Genomic DNA, 16,970 nt, shown 5'->3' with positions numbered 1-16,970 from the left:
AAGGATGGAGAAAAGAGATCTCTTGGGTAATGCCAGTTTTCCCCTGATGCCCCAAGACAGTGATGGCCAGAGGAACCTGGGAGGCTCTGTGGAGCCTAGGGAGGTAATGTGGCGTGCCCCCCCACCCGCCAGGGAGAAGGAGGGTGCCAGGACTGTGGTGACAATGACAGTGGAGGGAGGGCGGTGGAGTGGTGGGAAAGACATCTCTGTCTCCTTGTCTCCTCCAGAAAGAGCAGTGAGAAGAGACTGCAGGGAAGTAGAGGGAAGAAAACTTTTGAAGTGAGCAAAGATTCTAAGAGCAAGTGGGAGAGCAGGGAGGGAGGGACCTGGGGGAAGGGGGTGGAGAGTGAAAGAGTAGGAAGAGTGGGAGGAGGGAGGGCGACAGACACAGAGTCAAAAGGGGGTGAGAGAGTAACTGACAGGCTGAGAGCTGAGAAGAGTGGGCAGTGGAGGAGGCGGCTGGGAAGCCTGTGGAAATTCCAGAGAGGAGGACCAAGGAAAAGGTAAGGATAGATTTGCTTTTAAGAGATGAAACTACCAGTTGATGGGAAGGAGCCAGAAGAGAGAGCCTGGAGTTGCAGGCTGGAGAACAACAAAGCTCCTTCTCTGTACCTGGGGGCTTATTCTCTCTATCCCTACTAGTCACTGGGAGAGTGAGGTTGGGATATATTGAGGAGGATGGTTGTGAAGCAGCAGAGAAATTACTCACTTGATTTATAAGGAGCTGTAGAAATATGAGTGGAGGGCCCTTGGAGTGGGTCTACCTCTGGCGAGTTGCTGCCCTCCAGGGGCATCTTCCAAGCAGCTCAGCGGTCCATTTCCAAGAAGTTTGGTTAAGATGGAATTGGCCCTTTAAAAACAAAAACCATCAGTGTTTTACTGTGCTTCCTCTAGGCTTGGAATCTTTTTTGAAATGCTTTCTGCAGCATCTACGGGAGTGTTTTGATTTTTCCCCCCTAAGGCATGTTGGGTGGTTTAAAAATATTCCCTGCTTAGTTTCCTGCAGAGTATCATGTCCCCGCTGTGTACTCTGAGCAATCTGGCCGCCACGCACTCTTGCTGTCGGGGGAAGGAGGCTAGTGAAGACCCAGAGTGGAAGTGGAGAGAGATGCCCACTGATGGTCGCCTTTCCTCCTGGGTACAGGGTGAGGTAGATGGCTGCAGGGCACAAAAGTTTCTGTTAGCAACCTGACCTTTCTTGTGAGCCAGTGGCGAAAGAACCCAGATTGGGGGTTGAGATACCTGGGTTATGGTGCCGTGAGTGGCTGTGTGTCCTTGGGCCAGACACTTCCCCTTTCTGGGCCTCAGTTTCCTCATCTAGAAAATGAGGGGTTTGCAGGTGACCCCGGTGGCTCAGTTGGTTGAGCATGCCGCTCTTGATCTCGGCTCAGGTCTTGATATCAGGGTTGTGAGTTTACTCCAGCGTACAGTCTACTTTAAAAGAAAGAAAAAGAAGAAAAAGAAAAAGGAAAGAAAGAAAGAAAGAAAGAAAGAAAGAAAGAAAGAAAGAAAGAAAGAAAGAAAGAAAAAGAAAATGAGGGGTTTGAAGTGGAAAGATCCCTCCAGTTCTGTTCAGCAGTAACATCGTACAAGGTTATGATTCCTTAGGCTCAAATATACCATGAAAAACCATGAAAAAGGGAAGCTCAACACAAAGATTTCACATCTTTACTGTGCTCTTGTTCACTTTTAACTTGATCCCCCCTCCCAGTATGCCATCATGTGGAGGGATTCCTGGTGTTTCCTCCTCAGCATCTCACAGGGCTCTGGCACACTGGGTCTGACTGGCCAGAGACAAGGAAGGACAGAGTGAAGAGCACTGGACAGGGAGTCAGGAGACCCAGGTGAAATCTAGCAAAACTGGAGAGGAGACAAAACCAGTATGTGGAGGTGTAGTATCCTCGTTTGCCAGGTGGCATGGCTCACCACTGGGGACACCAGCTGGTATTTATAGGCACCCCAGCCTGACTTTCATACCAGTGGGCCTTCATCTTTTCCGCCCAAGGCCTCCAGAGTTCCGGCTCAGCTCGAGAACCTGATTCATTGCTCCCTAGGGACAGCTCTGAACTTTCCACCTTCCAGCAGGTTCCCCAAGGCAGCAGGGCTGTTTGGAGCCTGCTTCCCTGGCGTCCCTCCACATATTTTCCTTACTCAGCAGCTGCCAAAGAGCAGTCTCCTGATCACGGTGTGCGTAACAGAGAAGAACTGGAGGTGTGTTCCCTGGCTTCCAAACTGGTACCCTCTGGCCATCCCTTCACCCAGGTACATAAAGTTCATCGAGCCACAGCAGTGACACAATTGTGTTGTCCTGCTTTGCCACAGGCCTAGAACCCCATGGATGTTCTTGCTGGGCTCTTGAAAGTGGTTGTTGTTCTTGTCTCCTAGCTGCCTGACTCCTATCCGCGCTCTAATCCTTGCCAAAAGGCTTAGGCCATTAGGACTGGAAGAGGCCCATTAGATCGCCTGTCCATTTCTTTGACTAACAGTAAAAACAAAGTCTAGAAAAGAAAAGTGACGCACGAGGGATGACGCAGTGAGTCAGGTCAGTTTGGTTGGGAGAACATCCTGTTCTGCTCACTCACACCCAGGCCCCTCTGACTTCCATCCTCAGCTGTGTTTTCTGAGCCTCCGTTTCTCCCTAGGCCTCCCTGTTTCTTCCATTTAAGTATCTCTACCACCTTGTTTCCTGGCAGCAACATTTACTTGCTCACCTGCTCCTCATCGTCTCTGCTGGCTGTTGGGGGGGTGAGTGTGGTGGAGGGTTCTGGTCTCTCGGCCGGCAGGGTTACCACAGTGCAGCCTGGCCTCCTGGGGGCTCCAAAGGTGAGAGATGCCCATTTTTCCAGGAAGCTTCAAATCTCCCCGCTGACTCCCTTTCTATAGTCAGAAGCTGCGGGTTCTTGGAGAATGATAGCTTGATGCCACTTTGTGATTCAGTTGTTTCTGGATGTTAGCAAACCCTGGGCAAGAAAAAATCAGTCACCTTCATAAAGAAAGGCACTCAGGAGGTCTCAGAATCAGAGGTATTAAAATAGCACAGAGGGATCTTAGAGTTTATCTAATTCAGGAATTGGGCAGAAGGAAGAGCCTGGGCATCTGGAGTCACATTTGGGTTAGAATTTCAGCTGTGTGACCTGGAGCAAATTATTTAATATCTCTGAGCCTCAGTTTCTTATTTGCCAAAGAGATTAATAAATGCCTTTCTTGTAAGATTTTATAAAGATTAAATAAAATAATGTAAAATAAAACGAAGGTTTCCCCACTAACCAACATTTGCTTTATCCCACCTCGGTTTTACAAAAGACCTATGTTACAGTACCTGCTTTCACTGGTGGAAATTTCACTTTTATGAAATGGTCATTGCTTCTTCGTTTTATGCCATTTCAGCTTACAAATGGCTTCATAGAACACTCTACTTTTTTGGATAGTGAGGAAACCTGTATTTAAAATGGCTATAGAAGGGATCCCTGGGTGGCTCAGTGGTTTAGTGCTTCCTTCGGCCCAGGGCATGATCCTGGAGACTCGGGATCAAGTCCCACATCGGGGTCCCTGCATGGAGTCATAACAGACACAGACATAAGCTCTGTGTCTCTCATGAATAAATAAATAAAATCTAAAAAAAAAAAAAAAAAGAAAGAAAGAAAGAAAGAAAGAAAGAAAATGGCTATAGGGGCACCTGGGTGGCTCAGTTGGTTAAGTGGCTGCCTTTGGCTCAGGTCATGATCTCAGCATTTTGAGATCGAGCCCGGAGTTGGGCTGCCTGCTGGGTGGGGAGCCTGCTTCTCCCTTTCCTTCTCCCTGTTTGTGTTTTCTCTCATTCTCCCTTTCTCTCTCAAATAAATAAATAGAAGGTTCAAAAAAAAAATAAAATGGCTATAATATATTAAGTGCTCAATGAACAATAGAACAATAGGGTAGAATTCAGGTTGCCTGGTTCTCAGTCCTCAGCCCATTTCTCATTTGATGTAAAAACTTTCCCACAGTGAAGGCTCACCATGACATGTAATTCTAAGAATGTACTGCTTGGTTTTTATGACCACAGATTTTGTTTTCTGGGACTACTTTTGTTGATCTTTAAGCTGGAGGTGGGGTCAGAAAATATAGCTTTGTCTTTTGGCTTTGCCACTAACTTGCCATATTATCACAATTGGCCAAGTCACAAACCCCCTAGATGTTCTAACTTAGAGCTAAAAGGGCCACTTAGAGCTAGCAACCATCCAGCTTGACTGCTTTCTTTTACGTGTGAGCAAACTGAGGCTCATGGAGGGGAATGTCTCATCTAGAGTCACAGAGAAACAGCTGGGACTCGAAAGAGCCCCTCTTTCAAGGCTCTTGTTCACAGATAACTTCCAGAAAATCTTTTTCTTTTTTTAAGATTTTATTTATTCATGAGAGACAGAGAGAGAGAGAGGCAGAGACACAGGCAGAGGGAGAAGCAGGCTCCATGCAGGGAGCCTCATGCGGGATTCAATACCAGAGTCTGGGATCATGCCCTGAACCAAAGAGAGACACTCAACCACTGAGCCGCCCTGGTGTCCCACTTCCAGAAAATCTGGAAAATCCATCCTGGCATCTTCATGATTCAGAACTTCAGGAGAGGCCAGGTGTGGTTAGCGGTTGGGATGGCCCTTCTCCGCAAGTGACCAGTTTCTCTACCAAGAGGAACTGAACCAGCTTCACACCTACTTTCCGGATGTGCCTTTGGACTGCGTGGTGATCAGATTCAAAAGTGCTGCAGCATTTCAGAAGGCAGGAGTTACACGAAGCACACATTTTATAGTATGGACTTGTATGCAGTCTATCTCCAGGCCCAAAGACTTGACTTAGAAAAGTCTGGAACCACTCTGGACCAATGACAAGAATAAGAGGGGCCTGATTTGAGTGGAGACTTGTACCTCCCTTCTTCTCCACTCTTGTCCCCCAGGGTCTGAATGCCTAGTGAAATAACAAATGCACAGTGAAATTAATATCCTCCCCACCTCCCGTGTTTGCCTCACCTCTGACAGTCACCTTCCCCCACCCAGTGTCTGGTGAGCATCCTTGTTGTGTCACCCTAACCAGCTTGCTGCACTGCCAAATTCTGCATCAGGTTGGCTAGTTGGATCATACTTGAGAGGAGTCTTTACTGGAAACATTAGAAAATAAGGAACTAACATATTGAGTGTCTACTATGTGTCGGATACTGTTCTGGGCGCTTCCATACGTCCACATATTGTTTAATCCCCATGAATAAACATTCCCTTTTTTCAGATGAGGAGGAAACTATGAGGCTAAGTGACTTGCCTAAGGACGCACAACTGGAGCATGGAAGCAGGGTTTGAATCCCACTATTCCGTAGGAAACAGGGGGCCCACCTCTGATTTTTGTTTCAGTTGTTCTTGTTACAATTTGACATCAATGGAACACCAGAGCCTGTTGTTTGGCCCGCCAAAAACCGGCAGTAGACACTGCTGCAGCCAAGAGCACTTAGTGGCTAAAAAAGGAAATAACTTTCTATATGTGAATTCTGGCCAAATGGTGGCAGATGCTGAAGAGTCTGGGAATCCTGACCACTGTGGGCTGAGGGCTTCGATGGAATCATTAATTCTAGGAACAGCATATGCAAGGGATGGCTAGCCAATAAGCCAGGGGCTAAAAGGAAAACCCTGGGCCTCTTAAGGGAGAGTGGGAAAAGCCCTGCCTGGGGAGCTAAGAGACCAAGCAGAACTCAGGTCACAGGTTTGTCACCAGCTGTCCATGCCAGGGCCTCTTTGATTTTCTTCCCCTTTTAGAGACACAGCAGGAAGGTAGGCTTTGGAGTCAGGCACACCAACTGCAAGACACTTATGCAGCATTTGCCACTTGTGTGACTTTCTACAAGTTACTTGACCTTCAAGCCTCAGTTTTCTCAGCTGTGAAATGGGATACTAGCTACTTTCCTAGCAGAGTTAATATAAAGGTTAAAAGTATAGTTGTAAATGTGTCACACATGGAAAACACTCAATTTAGTGCTATCTGTTATCACTATTACTTAAGTTCCCTGGACCCTGGTCTTCAGCTTGTATTAAAATAAAGGATTGATTTTGATTAATGTCTAGATTCCTTTCAGCTCCACCATACTATGAATCTATGACAGGAAGGTGGAAATAATAAAGAATAATAATAATAAGGAAACCTAAGTGTCTCATAAATATAATTTTCATTAATAACTGCATAGGTTTTAATCAACCTCTTAGGAGTAATTAATAAGAACCTCTCAATATTTCATTAAAATCGAATATTTCCATTTGCCACCACCTCCTACTCATGTCCAGTTAAGTATTTCTTCTCCTAACAATTTAACAAGAAAATTACTTATCCCAGCATAATTCTCCTTCCCCACTTTGCTCCCTTTCACCTCCTTGGCTTTGAAACCATTGTCTGCTAGCTGGGTGTTTCTGAGTGAACCACTCTGTCCTTGCTAGAATAAAATAATGTAATTGGGAGAGGTTAATTATCTGCCATTGGCTGGAGTCAAAGGAAAACAAAAGTGACACTTCATCTTCTCCATCTGTCTCCTCTCATCTCAGTCTCCCTCTCTCCTCTTCAGTGATCAAGGTTCCGGGGTACAAGCCCCCACTGGACTTCTGAGAAAGTTGACCATAAGGCCTAGCTCACTAGCTGTAGCTGTATCACCTACCTAGTTGTTTCCCCTGAGGCTACCCCAAACCTCAGTCAGGAAAAGAGTAGAAATTCTAAATGTGAGAATTACCCCCCAAGCACTTACAAATCAACTCCGTCAGTCACCTGCAGCACTCACCTTCTGTCAAAGTGGCCAGCCTCTGGTAAGATTTTTTTTTTTTTAAAAAAAGGAACTTTAGGTTATTTAGATAGAATCTAGCACAGTTGTTAAGGCAGGGGTATTGCTGTCAGACAAGATCAGAGCTGGGTTTGGTCTCCAACTCCACCACTTAGCAGCAAGTCCCCCTCAAGTGATGTTGCTTAATCAACCTCTCTGAGCCCGTATAAAGGGGACAATCAAATGAGAAAAAATATATCAAGAAACTCATAGAATGTCTGGCAAACAAAGAGGTCTCAATAGTTTAATTTTATTATTATCATTATCACCGAGATTTGTTTCTTGTTATGTAACTTAAGATAAACTGGGAAATGGAGCTGAGAAATGGACCTCTTTCTTCTGCAATCTTCCCTATTTCTCCCCATTTTAGTGAGAAACTATTGGGGGGAGGGAAAATCAGAAAGATGTATATTAATGAATAAGTTACAAAGGAATTCTGAGATGATGTTATATTTGGTGCTTTACTTTATAAAGCCACCTTTGATGTCTGGCATAGCACTGGAGCTCAATAAATACTTTCTGAACTGGGTTGCACTCACGTGATATTCTGTCCAAGGATCCTTTAAGTGAGGCCCTTTGGGTCCTTTTACAACAGAATTCTCTTACTTGGGAAGCAAGTCAACCCTGCTCTGTACCACATTCCATTGTGTCAGGAGTGGAATTCTAACATGGGCCCAGAGTGCTGTTATTATTACTGTAAATAACAACCTTTATTGAGAACCAGAGATCTGTTAGATAATGTACAGAACACGTGTCATTGTCCAGAATTAGACTCAGACTCTGTGGAGTGGTCTTATAATCTAATTTTGACAAACTTGGGTGAGCTCCCCAGTGATCTGTGGGGAGAAGGTAGGGAAGAAATAGTCCATGGTGAGCAGATGTGTCTCTGTTCTAGATACACCCAGTCCTGCTTGGCTGAGCCGAGGACTCTGTTTCGGGCAGAAGGAAGGCTCAGTGATTTCTGTCTCTCCAGTGTTCTAGTCACCACAGTCATTGTTCAGGTCCCAAAGGTCACATCCTAGGGAGCCCATCTACTGACATTAGATGTTTTGAGTGAGCTGAATGTTGTAATTCGTTTACTGTTGTTGATTTTTAAAAGTGCATGAGTCAGCCTACCAGGTGCAAGGCACAGTATTTTTTTTTTTAATTTTTATTTATTTATGATAGTCACAGAGAGAGAGAGGGGCAGAGACACAGGCAGAGGGAGAAGCAGGCTCCATGCACCGGGAGCCCGACGTGGGATTCGATCCCGGGTCTCCAGGATCGCGCCCTGGGCCAAAGGCAGGCGCCAAACCGCTGCGCCACCCAGGGATCCCGCAAGGCACAGTATTAAGCACTAAGAGGGAAAGGGGGGTCCAGGGACTTAGGGGAAGGCTACAATGATGAACAAACATGGGCCTTGTCTTCAAGGAGCTTAGGGTAGAGTTAGAGAGATAATACACAGTCAGTAGAGCAAATAATTCTCATTATGTGTTTGAAACCCTAATGGTTTTACAGTTCAGTCCAAGGCCCAGCTGCTGACCTGGGGTGGGGGTGGGAGGCAAAGAAATTAGAAAAAGTGCTATGTGTGGCTCCAGAGGATAGAATAAAAGGAAGAGAATTTTCAAGGCATCCCTCTGGTAGCTCCCTGCTCACTTGCAATATGCTTTCTTGAGCCGGAGAGACAGGGTGCTGTTTTAGGAGTGTACTGGGTGGCACCTGTCAGCCTACCTAGTGTAGGCTGCAGCTACTACTAAAGGGCTGCCACCAGCAGGGTGATTATTGACTGGGCCGTGCCTTATGTCCCCACCCCATTTGAGGGCTGTGTACCATAAGGGTCTGCCCACAGGAACAAGTCATGTACTGAACATGGTCTATCGTAGGGGTTGAGAAATGCTCTAAATTCCTAGGCATGGCCTCCAAAGCCCTCCATCCTATTCTGCAGACTACTTCCCTGTTTTGCTCATTGTCCTCTAAAACCATGCTGGTTTTCATTCACTTGGTGGATTTATTTATGTGGTTGCCTTTTTCTGGAATGCCCCCATCTCTCCTGCACCTCCCTCTACTCCTCACCTCTACAAACTTTACCTCTACCTAACTCCTACTCAGGGGTTGCCTCTTCAGGAAAACCCAATATATTTGCAAGTTTGGTTGTGTTTATATCCCTCACTGGACACTGAATTCCTTCAACATAGAGTGTTACTGATCTTTGGGTCCCTAACTTCTAGCAAATAAGTGGACACTCAGTAAATGTTTGTGAAGGTGAACTGAATTGTACTTTCCCATAACCCCCTCAGCGCTCCCACCCAGTGATGGTCATATCAAGGGAGCATCATAAATATTTGCTTCATTGCTTAAAAGCTGACCGCCAGGTCTTATCATTAAATGGCAGTCATGTCTCAAATAACGCACTTCCCTAGGGGACAAAGGAGTTCTTGAAGTTCTGAAGTGGGGAGACATAAGAATTGATGGGCTCCACCCTCAGAGGAAAGATGGAGGGCACTTTCTGGTGTGCATCAGATTTGATCAGAAACTCTGGAGTGGTCTAATTTCTACCTCCATTCATCATCATTTCTTTGAGCAAATCTCTTACCTTCGTAGATGTCTCCTCTGCAAAAACAGAGGCAATAACCATCACCCCACAAAGTGGTTATGAGGATTCCTCCATTTAACAATAAAAATTGAGTGTCTCTATGTTCTATTCGGTCACGAACAAAACAAATATGGTCGTCTTGAAGTCAACAAGAGAAGGGAGGAGAAGCACATCTTGAACTGTATACAGTTTTATTTATTGTTTTTTTTAGATAGGGAGAGAGAGAGAGAGAGAGAGAGGTGGGGAGGGGCAGAGGGAGAGGGAGAGAATCTTAAGCAAGCTCCACACCAAGCACAGAGCCCAACACAGGGCTCCATCCCACAACCCTGAGATCACAACCTGAGCTGAAATCAAGAGTTGGACACTTAACTGACTGATTCACCCAGATGCCCTGTAAGGTTTTCTTTTTCTTTTTTTTGCTAGACTTAAGAAGGACGATTTGATCCTCCCTAGGATCACTTTGCAATCTTACTGCTAGATCAAACATTTTTTCAGTCATTAACAGAGCATTTATTATGTACCTAATGTGAGAACCTAATGCAATAAAAATACAAAGTAGAATACAGGGCTTTTGACTTTAAGAAGTCAATTACTTATTTGAAGGGAAAAGCTGTTAAATGCTTGAGGGCAGGAATCATGCCTGATTTTGTTAATTTCATAGATATCATTGAATAATTCTTAATATGTGCCAGGTCTGATACCTCTTAGGTATTATTTTCAGTACCCAGAACAGTGGTAGGTACATAGCAGGGACTCAATAAAGTACTTGTGGATTGGCTGATAGAAAGAAAATTTTGGAAAATTGGTGTAAGGCCACGTATAAGTGAGAATGTATCCTACATCCTGAATGGTAATTTGGAGTCTTTATAATTTAGGAGACCAAAATGGGTTGAGATCAATTTGAGAAAAGACTTCTCCATTTCTACCTAGATCTGGGGGGTCAGAGGAGGAGGTCCTAGCTATGAGTTTATGTTAACCTCTAAGGTGGTTTTCATTGAAAACTTTGTCTGTGTAGGGAGGCAACGATGCTAACACTAGATTGGGAAGATAGGTACCTGAATTTTATTTGTAGTCATATAATACACAAAGTAAGGGAATAAAATGATCCATGCTCATTATACACAAAAGTCTTCCTTTGGACCTTTCCCTCTTGTCTAAGCACCATGTCACTATTACCAAATGAGTTCCCTGGTGACTCTCCCAAGTGTTTGTTTTGTCCCAGGATATGACACATTGACAGTAGATGCTGGAGATTTTGGAGTGAAGAAACTACAGAGTAGGGATATTCTCATATGGGTTCTAGGGACCATCTCTTTTGCCTTGGAGTTTCAGAACTTGTATCAGTTGCAAAGCGCTGTAGAATTCAATTACCCAGGGCTCCTTAGAGGGCCCTGACCTAATGAGGCCCCCCAACCTAAGTCAGAGTCAACCTCTTGCCATGTGTTCCCATAGCACCCTATACTTCCTTAATGTTAACACACATGATGCTTTTCTGCAATGTGTTTGATCTCTCCCCTCCATTAAGGGATTTAAAGGCAGTTTAGTTCAGTAAAGTCAGGGACTCTTTGTCTTTTTAACTGCTGTGTCTTCAGTGCCTTATATGACACCTGGTAACCACTCCTATTAAATGGATGAATGAAAGAGAAGAAGGACTCTATAGACAGAGGGAGAATGAGGAGCTAAGACAAAAAAGTGAGATGGTGTGGGCCATGTACACATGTATGGGGAGTCATGCAGCCTAAGTGTGGGGTATGTGAGTGGAGAAGGAATAAGATAGGATGAAGCTGTGTTGTGGAGGATCTCAAGTACAAGTTAAAGAGTCTGAACTTTATAAGCAGTAGGAAGCCAGTGAAGATCACAGCTAAAGCAGTGAGGTATATTATGACCATTGTATTTAATAGAATTTATTCATGGCATGGGCAGCTTCCTTTGCCCCTCCTAACACACTTCCTGCCAAGAAACAGATAATAATCTACAAAGCATTTTATACGCTCTACACCCAGTAAACTCAATGGGTATTTAATCTACATATTTCTTTGGCTGAGGTTGTAGGGGCCTCAAAGAGATGCAGTGTAGCCGGGAAACTGACTTTCATATTATAAACTGAGCAGCTGGTACATGGTAGCAATGTTAAGTTTCTCTGACCTCACCTGGGTCAACCAGGAAGTCACAAATGGGAGGTCCTGCACACTATTTCCTGCCACCAGGGCACACGGTTGGGGGGGTCTACCCCCCAACCCTGTCAGCTAGTCTCTTGTTCCCTCCCCATGAGGCAGCCTATCTGATATAACCGTCTTTCTCCTCTTCCACAGGGTTCCTTTCTGGTACCTTTCTTCCAGGTGGGATTTCTTGCACCACAAGTGAGGGGGTCAGCAATCAAGCCTCTTGGCAGACTAGACCAGAGTGTCACATTCTTTGCCTGGCCCTATTTTTAGACCTCCCAGGGGACTTGCAAGGAATGAGTGGCAGAGCCAGAAGATCAAGGGAAAAGACTGCAGGGATTGGAAAACTTGCCCCAAATTTTGGAAGAATATGACATTTGTTTCTCTTTTTTCCTTTTTGTTTCTTTTTTACTTCCATTTCTGTTTCCCTTTCACTTTCTCCCTTCTGGTCTTCCCCGTGTTTCTCTCTTCCTTGTAATGCACTTCTCTCTACTCTTTCTTTCTTCCTCCTCCATTCTTGTCCTCCCCAAACACTTTCTTTGCTAGTAAAGCCTGCCTTTTATTCTTTAGTTCTTACATCCTGAGCACTGTGCCAAGTGCTTTTTATACATCACCTCGTAACACTTGATGAACTAAATAAGAGTATCCTTACTTTGCAGTTAGGGAAACTGAGATACAGATCCAGTAACTTCTCCAAGCTCAGAGATATTACCAGGGATTTGAACTCCCCTTAGCTACCCCCAAACTGTCTTCTCCTAACCACTACCTGGTCTTTCTTTTTCCATTCCCAGCTTCTGCTTTTCCTTCTTTTTGCTCCTGCTCTTCCCTTCTCTCCCTCTGCTTCCCTTCTCTCCCTCCTCTTCTTCCCCTCCCCTCTCTCAGACACTCAGCATATCCTGGTCTCTGTGTGGATGACCCTGAAGATGCTGAACACTATGCACGTGCCTAGAAGAGATGACAGATGGTGAACTCTTATCTAATCAGCCATTTTCCCTTTGAGCAAACACCACAATTTTCCACATTTTGGCAGAAGGGAGGGGGACCCTTCACCACTTAAGGGAAAGGGCAGATGTCTGATCACAAACCAGAGGAAAGGCCTCACCACCTGTTGGGTCTTTGATATGGAGGATAACAGAGATAAATCCCTTTCCACTCATGTGTGGACTCTCAGGGTTGGGAAGCCGGGGCAGGGAAAAGATAGCACCAGGAGGCTGGTCTCTGTCAAGGTATCAACTCAGGAATCAAGGATGCCAGCACGGAGAAATATGGCACCCTACCCTGTCCTTCCTCATTTGCCTAAAAAATGTTCAGATAGGATTCAGGGGCACATTGGCAGCAAAGATGTAAAGGCCAAAGCTTGAACTTGATAATATCTAAGGTCCCATTAGATTCTGAGGTTTTATGATTGCAAGAGGGAAATATTTATGTTCAGGTCTTTCCTTTTTACTTTCCTTTCTTTCTTTTCTTTCTTTCTTTCTTTCTTTCTTTCTTTCTTTCTTTCTTTCTTTCTTTCTTTCTTTCTTCTTTCTTTCTTCTTTCTTTCTTCTTCTTTCGTCATTCCGTTGGTTAGGATTGGTTAGAGGCTTAAGCCATAAGGACACTTATTGCTCATTAAGTAAGAATTCTGGAGGTAGGAGATTCAAGAGTTGATTCAGAGGCCTCAGGACATTGGCATTGGTTGGCATTTCTGAGAACAGCCTGAGACATCTTGGCTCACATAGCTCTGTCCATGGGCAGGAAGTAGTGGGGGGTGGTGGGGTGTGTGTGGGAGGGGACTTCCAGTGAGGAACCTTCCATTTATCCAGGAATGGAAAAATAGTTTCTAGAGTACTCCCTTTACGTCAAACTCCTGCCATACTTGACCAGATCTAACCGCAGTGTAGAAAGTGAAATCTGGCCTTTTCACCTTGCTGATGGGATGCAGGCAAGGATTAGGGAACTGATTTGTCACACCAGAGTGTGCCACCCTTCATTCACTCAACTAAGATTTACTAAGCACCCACTCCACAGGTCAGGCTCTGGGCCAGGTGATGATGATGAAACAGGAAAAGGCAATCTCTGTTCTCAAGGAGCCCCTACTGGAAGAACACAGATGGACAGGGGGCCACAAAACAAGAAGGCAAGTGCTAGGAGGGAACTGAGGGTCCCTAGGGCACCACAGGGACAAGCTGACAGGCTCAGCTTGAAGGAGCAGGGAGCACTGGAGGGAGCCATAAGGGTTAAATTCTGAGGGGTAAGAGGGCATGTAGGAGGGCTTCGAAGAGGGCACCTGGGAATCTTCCAGGATGTGGCATGGTGGGGGGAAAAAAAGGAACTAATGAGGACAGACAGGAAATGAGGCTAAAGAAGCAGGAAACAGCCTGCTGACAGAAGGTTCTGTATGGGACATAATGGTCTGGGGCATTTATTCTGGATGAGCAGGTCTGTGCGCAGGGATCTTCTGCAGAAGGACAAGGCAAGTCATACACCAGGAATGGCTGCATTGCACTGCGATGTTGGAGATGGGCATTGCCAGCTGCCTGCCAGCTGGAGAAATCTGAGCACTCGTCTGCAGCACCCAGAGCTGGTGTGACCCAACACGGTTTTGTTCGCCACCTCCCAATATAGCTCATGATGGTTCTGAAGGTTAGAAGATGCCTTCTGAGAGGCCAAACTTGCTAACTCTACCCTCACTTCCTCCTCTTCACCTCGTTCTGCCTTCTGGACCAAAATAATTCTTTTTCACCTCAGCCATTCAAACATAGGAATGAATATTTGAGTTATGATTCAGTACCCATGTACCGCATCTCATTTTACCCTCAAAACTCTGATGCAGCTGTTTCCCATCCCCCTTTTACAGGCAAGGATGCAGACTCAGTGAGACACACAGCCCGACTCATGAGGGCAGCGAGCAGTCCTATGTGCTTCCCACCTTACCAGTGTTTCTCCAGACTTGGTCTTTGTACTGCCTGCCTCACAGTAACCTCAGCAGCTTGGGGCAGATCCTGGTTCCAGGGGCATCCCCAGATCTCCCAAAGTAGACTCTCTGGAGGTAGCAGCATAGAACCCACACTAACATGCTCTTCAGTTGATTTCTAGATCCATTCAAGTGTGGGAATCACACTCTAATCTTGCTAACATGACAATTTCTAATATATTTCCTTTTACCTTTGCTGGTTTGAAAAAAAAGAGAGCTTTTTAGGTGAATTTGACTCATGAGCTGCACTTTCTTAAAGAATGGATCAGTGGAATCCTAGAGCATGATTGGACCTCCAGATTTTGCAGAAGCATCCCTCTCCTCTTCTCTCTTTCTCTCTGTCCCCTTTACAGAAGTCCCGGGGGCCGTCTGCTGCTGAGCCAAGATGGGTGACTGGAGCTTCCTGGGCGAGTTCCTGGAGGAAGTACACAAGCACTCCACAGTGATAGGCAAGGTCTGGCTCACTGTCCTTTTCATATTCCGCATGCTGGTGCTGGGCACAGCTGCCGAGTCATCCTGGGGGGATGAGCAGGCAGATTTCCAGTGTGATACCATGCAGCCTGGCTGTGGGAATGTCTGCTACGACCAAGCCTTCCCCATCTCTCACATCCGCTACTGGGTGCTGCAGATCATCTTCGTGTCCACACCATCTTTGGTGTACATGGGCCACGCCATGCACACGGTGCGCATGCAGGAGAAGCGGAAGCTGCGGGAGGCTGAGAGGGCCAAAGAGGCCCGGGGCGCTGGCTCTTACGAGTACCCAGTGGCCGAGAAGGCAGAGCTGTCCTGCTGGGAAGAAGTGAATGGAAGGATTGTCCTCCAGGGCACTCTGCTCAACACCTATGTCTGCAGTATCCTGATCCGCACTACCATGGAGGTGGCCTTCATTGTGGGCCAGTACCTTCTCTATGGGATCTTCCTGGACACACTGCATGTCTGCCGCAGGAGTCCCTGCCCCCACCCCGTCAACTGTTATGTATCCCGGCCCACAGAGAAGAATGTCTTCATTGTCTTCATGCTGGCTGTGGCTGCACTATCCCTCTTCCTCAGCCTGGCTGAACTCTACCACCTGGGCTGGAAGAAGCTCAGACAGCGCTTTGTCAAGTCTGGGCAGGGCATGGCTGAGTGTCAGCTTCCTGGACCCTCGGCTGGCATAGTCCAGAACTGCACACCACCCCCTGACTTCAATCAGTGTCTGGAAAATGGCCCTGGGGGGAAATTCTTCAATCCCTTCAGTAACAAGATGGCTTCCCAGCAGAACACAGACAATCTGGCCACTGAGCAGGTGCAAGGCCAGGAGCCAATTCCTGGGGAGGGTTTCATTCATATCCGTTATGCCCAGAAGCCTGAGGTACCTAATGGAGCCTCCCCAGGTCACCGCCTTCCCCATGGCTATCAGAGCGACAAGCGCCGTCTCAGCAAGGCCAGCAGCAAGGCCAGGTCAGATGATCTATCAGTGTGACCCTCCAATGTGGGGGAACCAGGACCAGGTGGGAACAAAGGAAGCTCAGAGAGGGAAGATGTATCCCTACTGACCCCATCTCTCATTCTCATACCTGCTCTGTTCCTTTTGGGCTTCAAGTCCCAATGGCATTGCTCATTTATTCCAGAAGGTAGGACCAGGGCTCTGTGAATGCAGGCAGAAACATGGCTTCCCTCTCAGGCTGCTGTCCCTTCCCATCCTCTACTCAGTGTGTGTAGAAGGCTTTTGGGTTCTTTAGTCAACTGGGTAGAGGAAGAAAAGGGAACAGTGGTAAATCTGGCCTGGGAGGGATAGCCAGAAGGATAGAATGGCTCTCTACATACCAGCCACCACATACCAGATGGTCTCCAAGTTTCTACAGCTTCCTTGACCTGATCACCCTTCTTCTTGCAAGTAATAGCCCAAAGTTCCCAGCCAATAAAGAGCATCGATCAAGGACCTTACAGTAGATGTGCTCTTGAATCTGTTGTCTCAATGGGTTAAATCCTGAGTGACGGTGAGGTGGCCTTGGGCTGTCCTTGGCTGCCTTCCCTCTACCCAGTCTTACTTAAAAAGACATCCTTGGAACTTGACCAGCAGCCTCAACTTTACAAGTGCTTTGGTATGTACCTCTGGCAAATGTCCCATCTTGGTGATGCTGCAGCCTTTACTTCTGCCAGGGTGACAACTAGCCCATGGGGGTGTAAGCTCCCCCAGAGAGTGACTATATACACAGGCTCCACTGGAATCCTTGCCACCACCTGTCATCCTGAGGCTCTTTTACAGCTCAACCTGATGATAGAAACCATCCCATCCCTTTCTCCCTTAGCTGTTCACCCACTGCTCCCCGAAAGACCTTATTGACCAGAGTGCCCAAGAAGCCATCGTCCTTTCTCAGATCCTGACCAGATCACCAGTCACGAAGGCCATTGGAATTTCCCCAGGTCTTATTAAAACAAAGAGGGCATTGTGCTTCTCAGATTCCCTTTGGGAAAAAAATA

At 46.3% G+C, this 16,970-nt stretch overlaps 1 protein-coding gene across 1 annotated transcript; it reads left to right on the top strand.

Moving 5' to 3' along the window:
• Positions 1-439: 439 nt before the first annotated feature.
• GJA5 (gap junction protein alpha 5) lies at positions 440-16,435 on the top strand. Its single transcript, NM_001017442.2, has 2 exons — positions 440-503; positions 14,861-16,435. Exon 2 carries the CDS (start codon positions 14,893-14,895, stop codon positions 15,967-15,969), a length of 1,077 nt encoding a protein of 358 aa, NP_001017442.2. The 5' UTR covers positions 440-503; positions 14,861-14,892; the 3' UTR covers positions 15,970-16,435.
• Positions 16,436-16,970: the final 535 nt, after the last annotated feature.

Source organism: Canis lupus, chromosome 17 (genome assembly GCF_011100685.1).
Source record: "Canis lupus familiaris isolate Mischka breed German Shepherd chromosome 17, alternate assembly UU_Cfam_GSD_1.0, whole genome shotgun sequence".
Classification (NCBI taxonomy): Eukaryota; Metazoa; Chordata; class Mammalia; order Carnivora; family Canidae; genus Canis; species Canis lupus.
Note: the sequence above shows the minus strand (reverse complement) of the source record. Positions and strands in the feature narration are given on the sequence as shown.

Excerpts from the sequence above, each read along its gene's own strand:
- GJA5 (NM_001017442.2), top strand. The coding sequence starts at position 14,893 with ATGGGTGACTGGAGCTTCCTGGGCGAGTTCCTGGAGGAAGTACACAAG.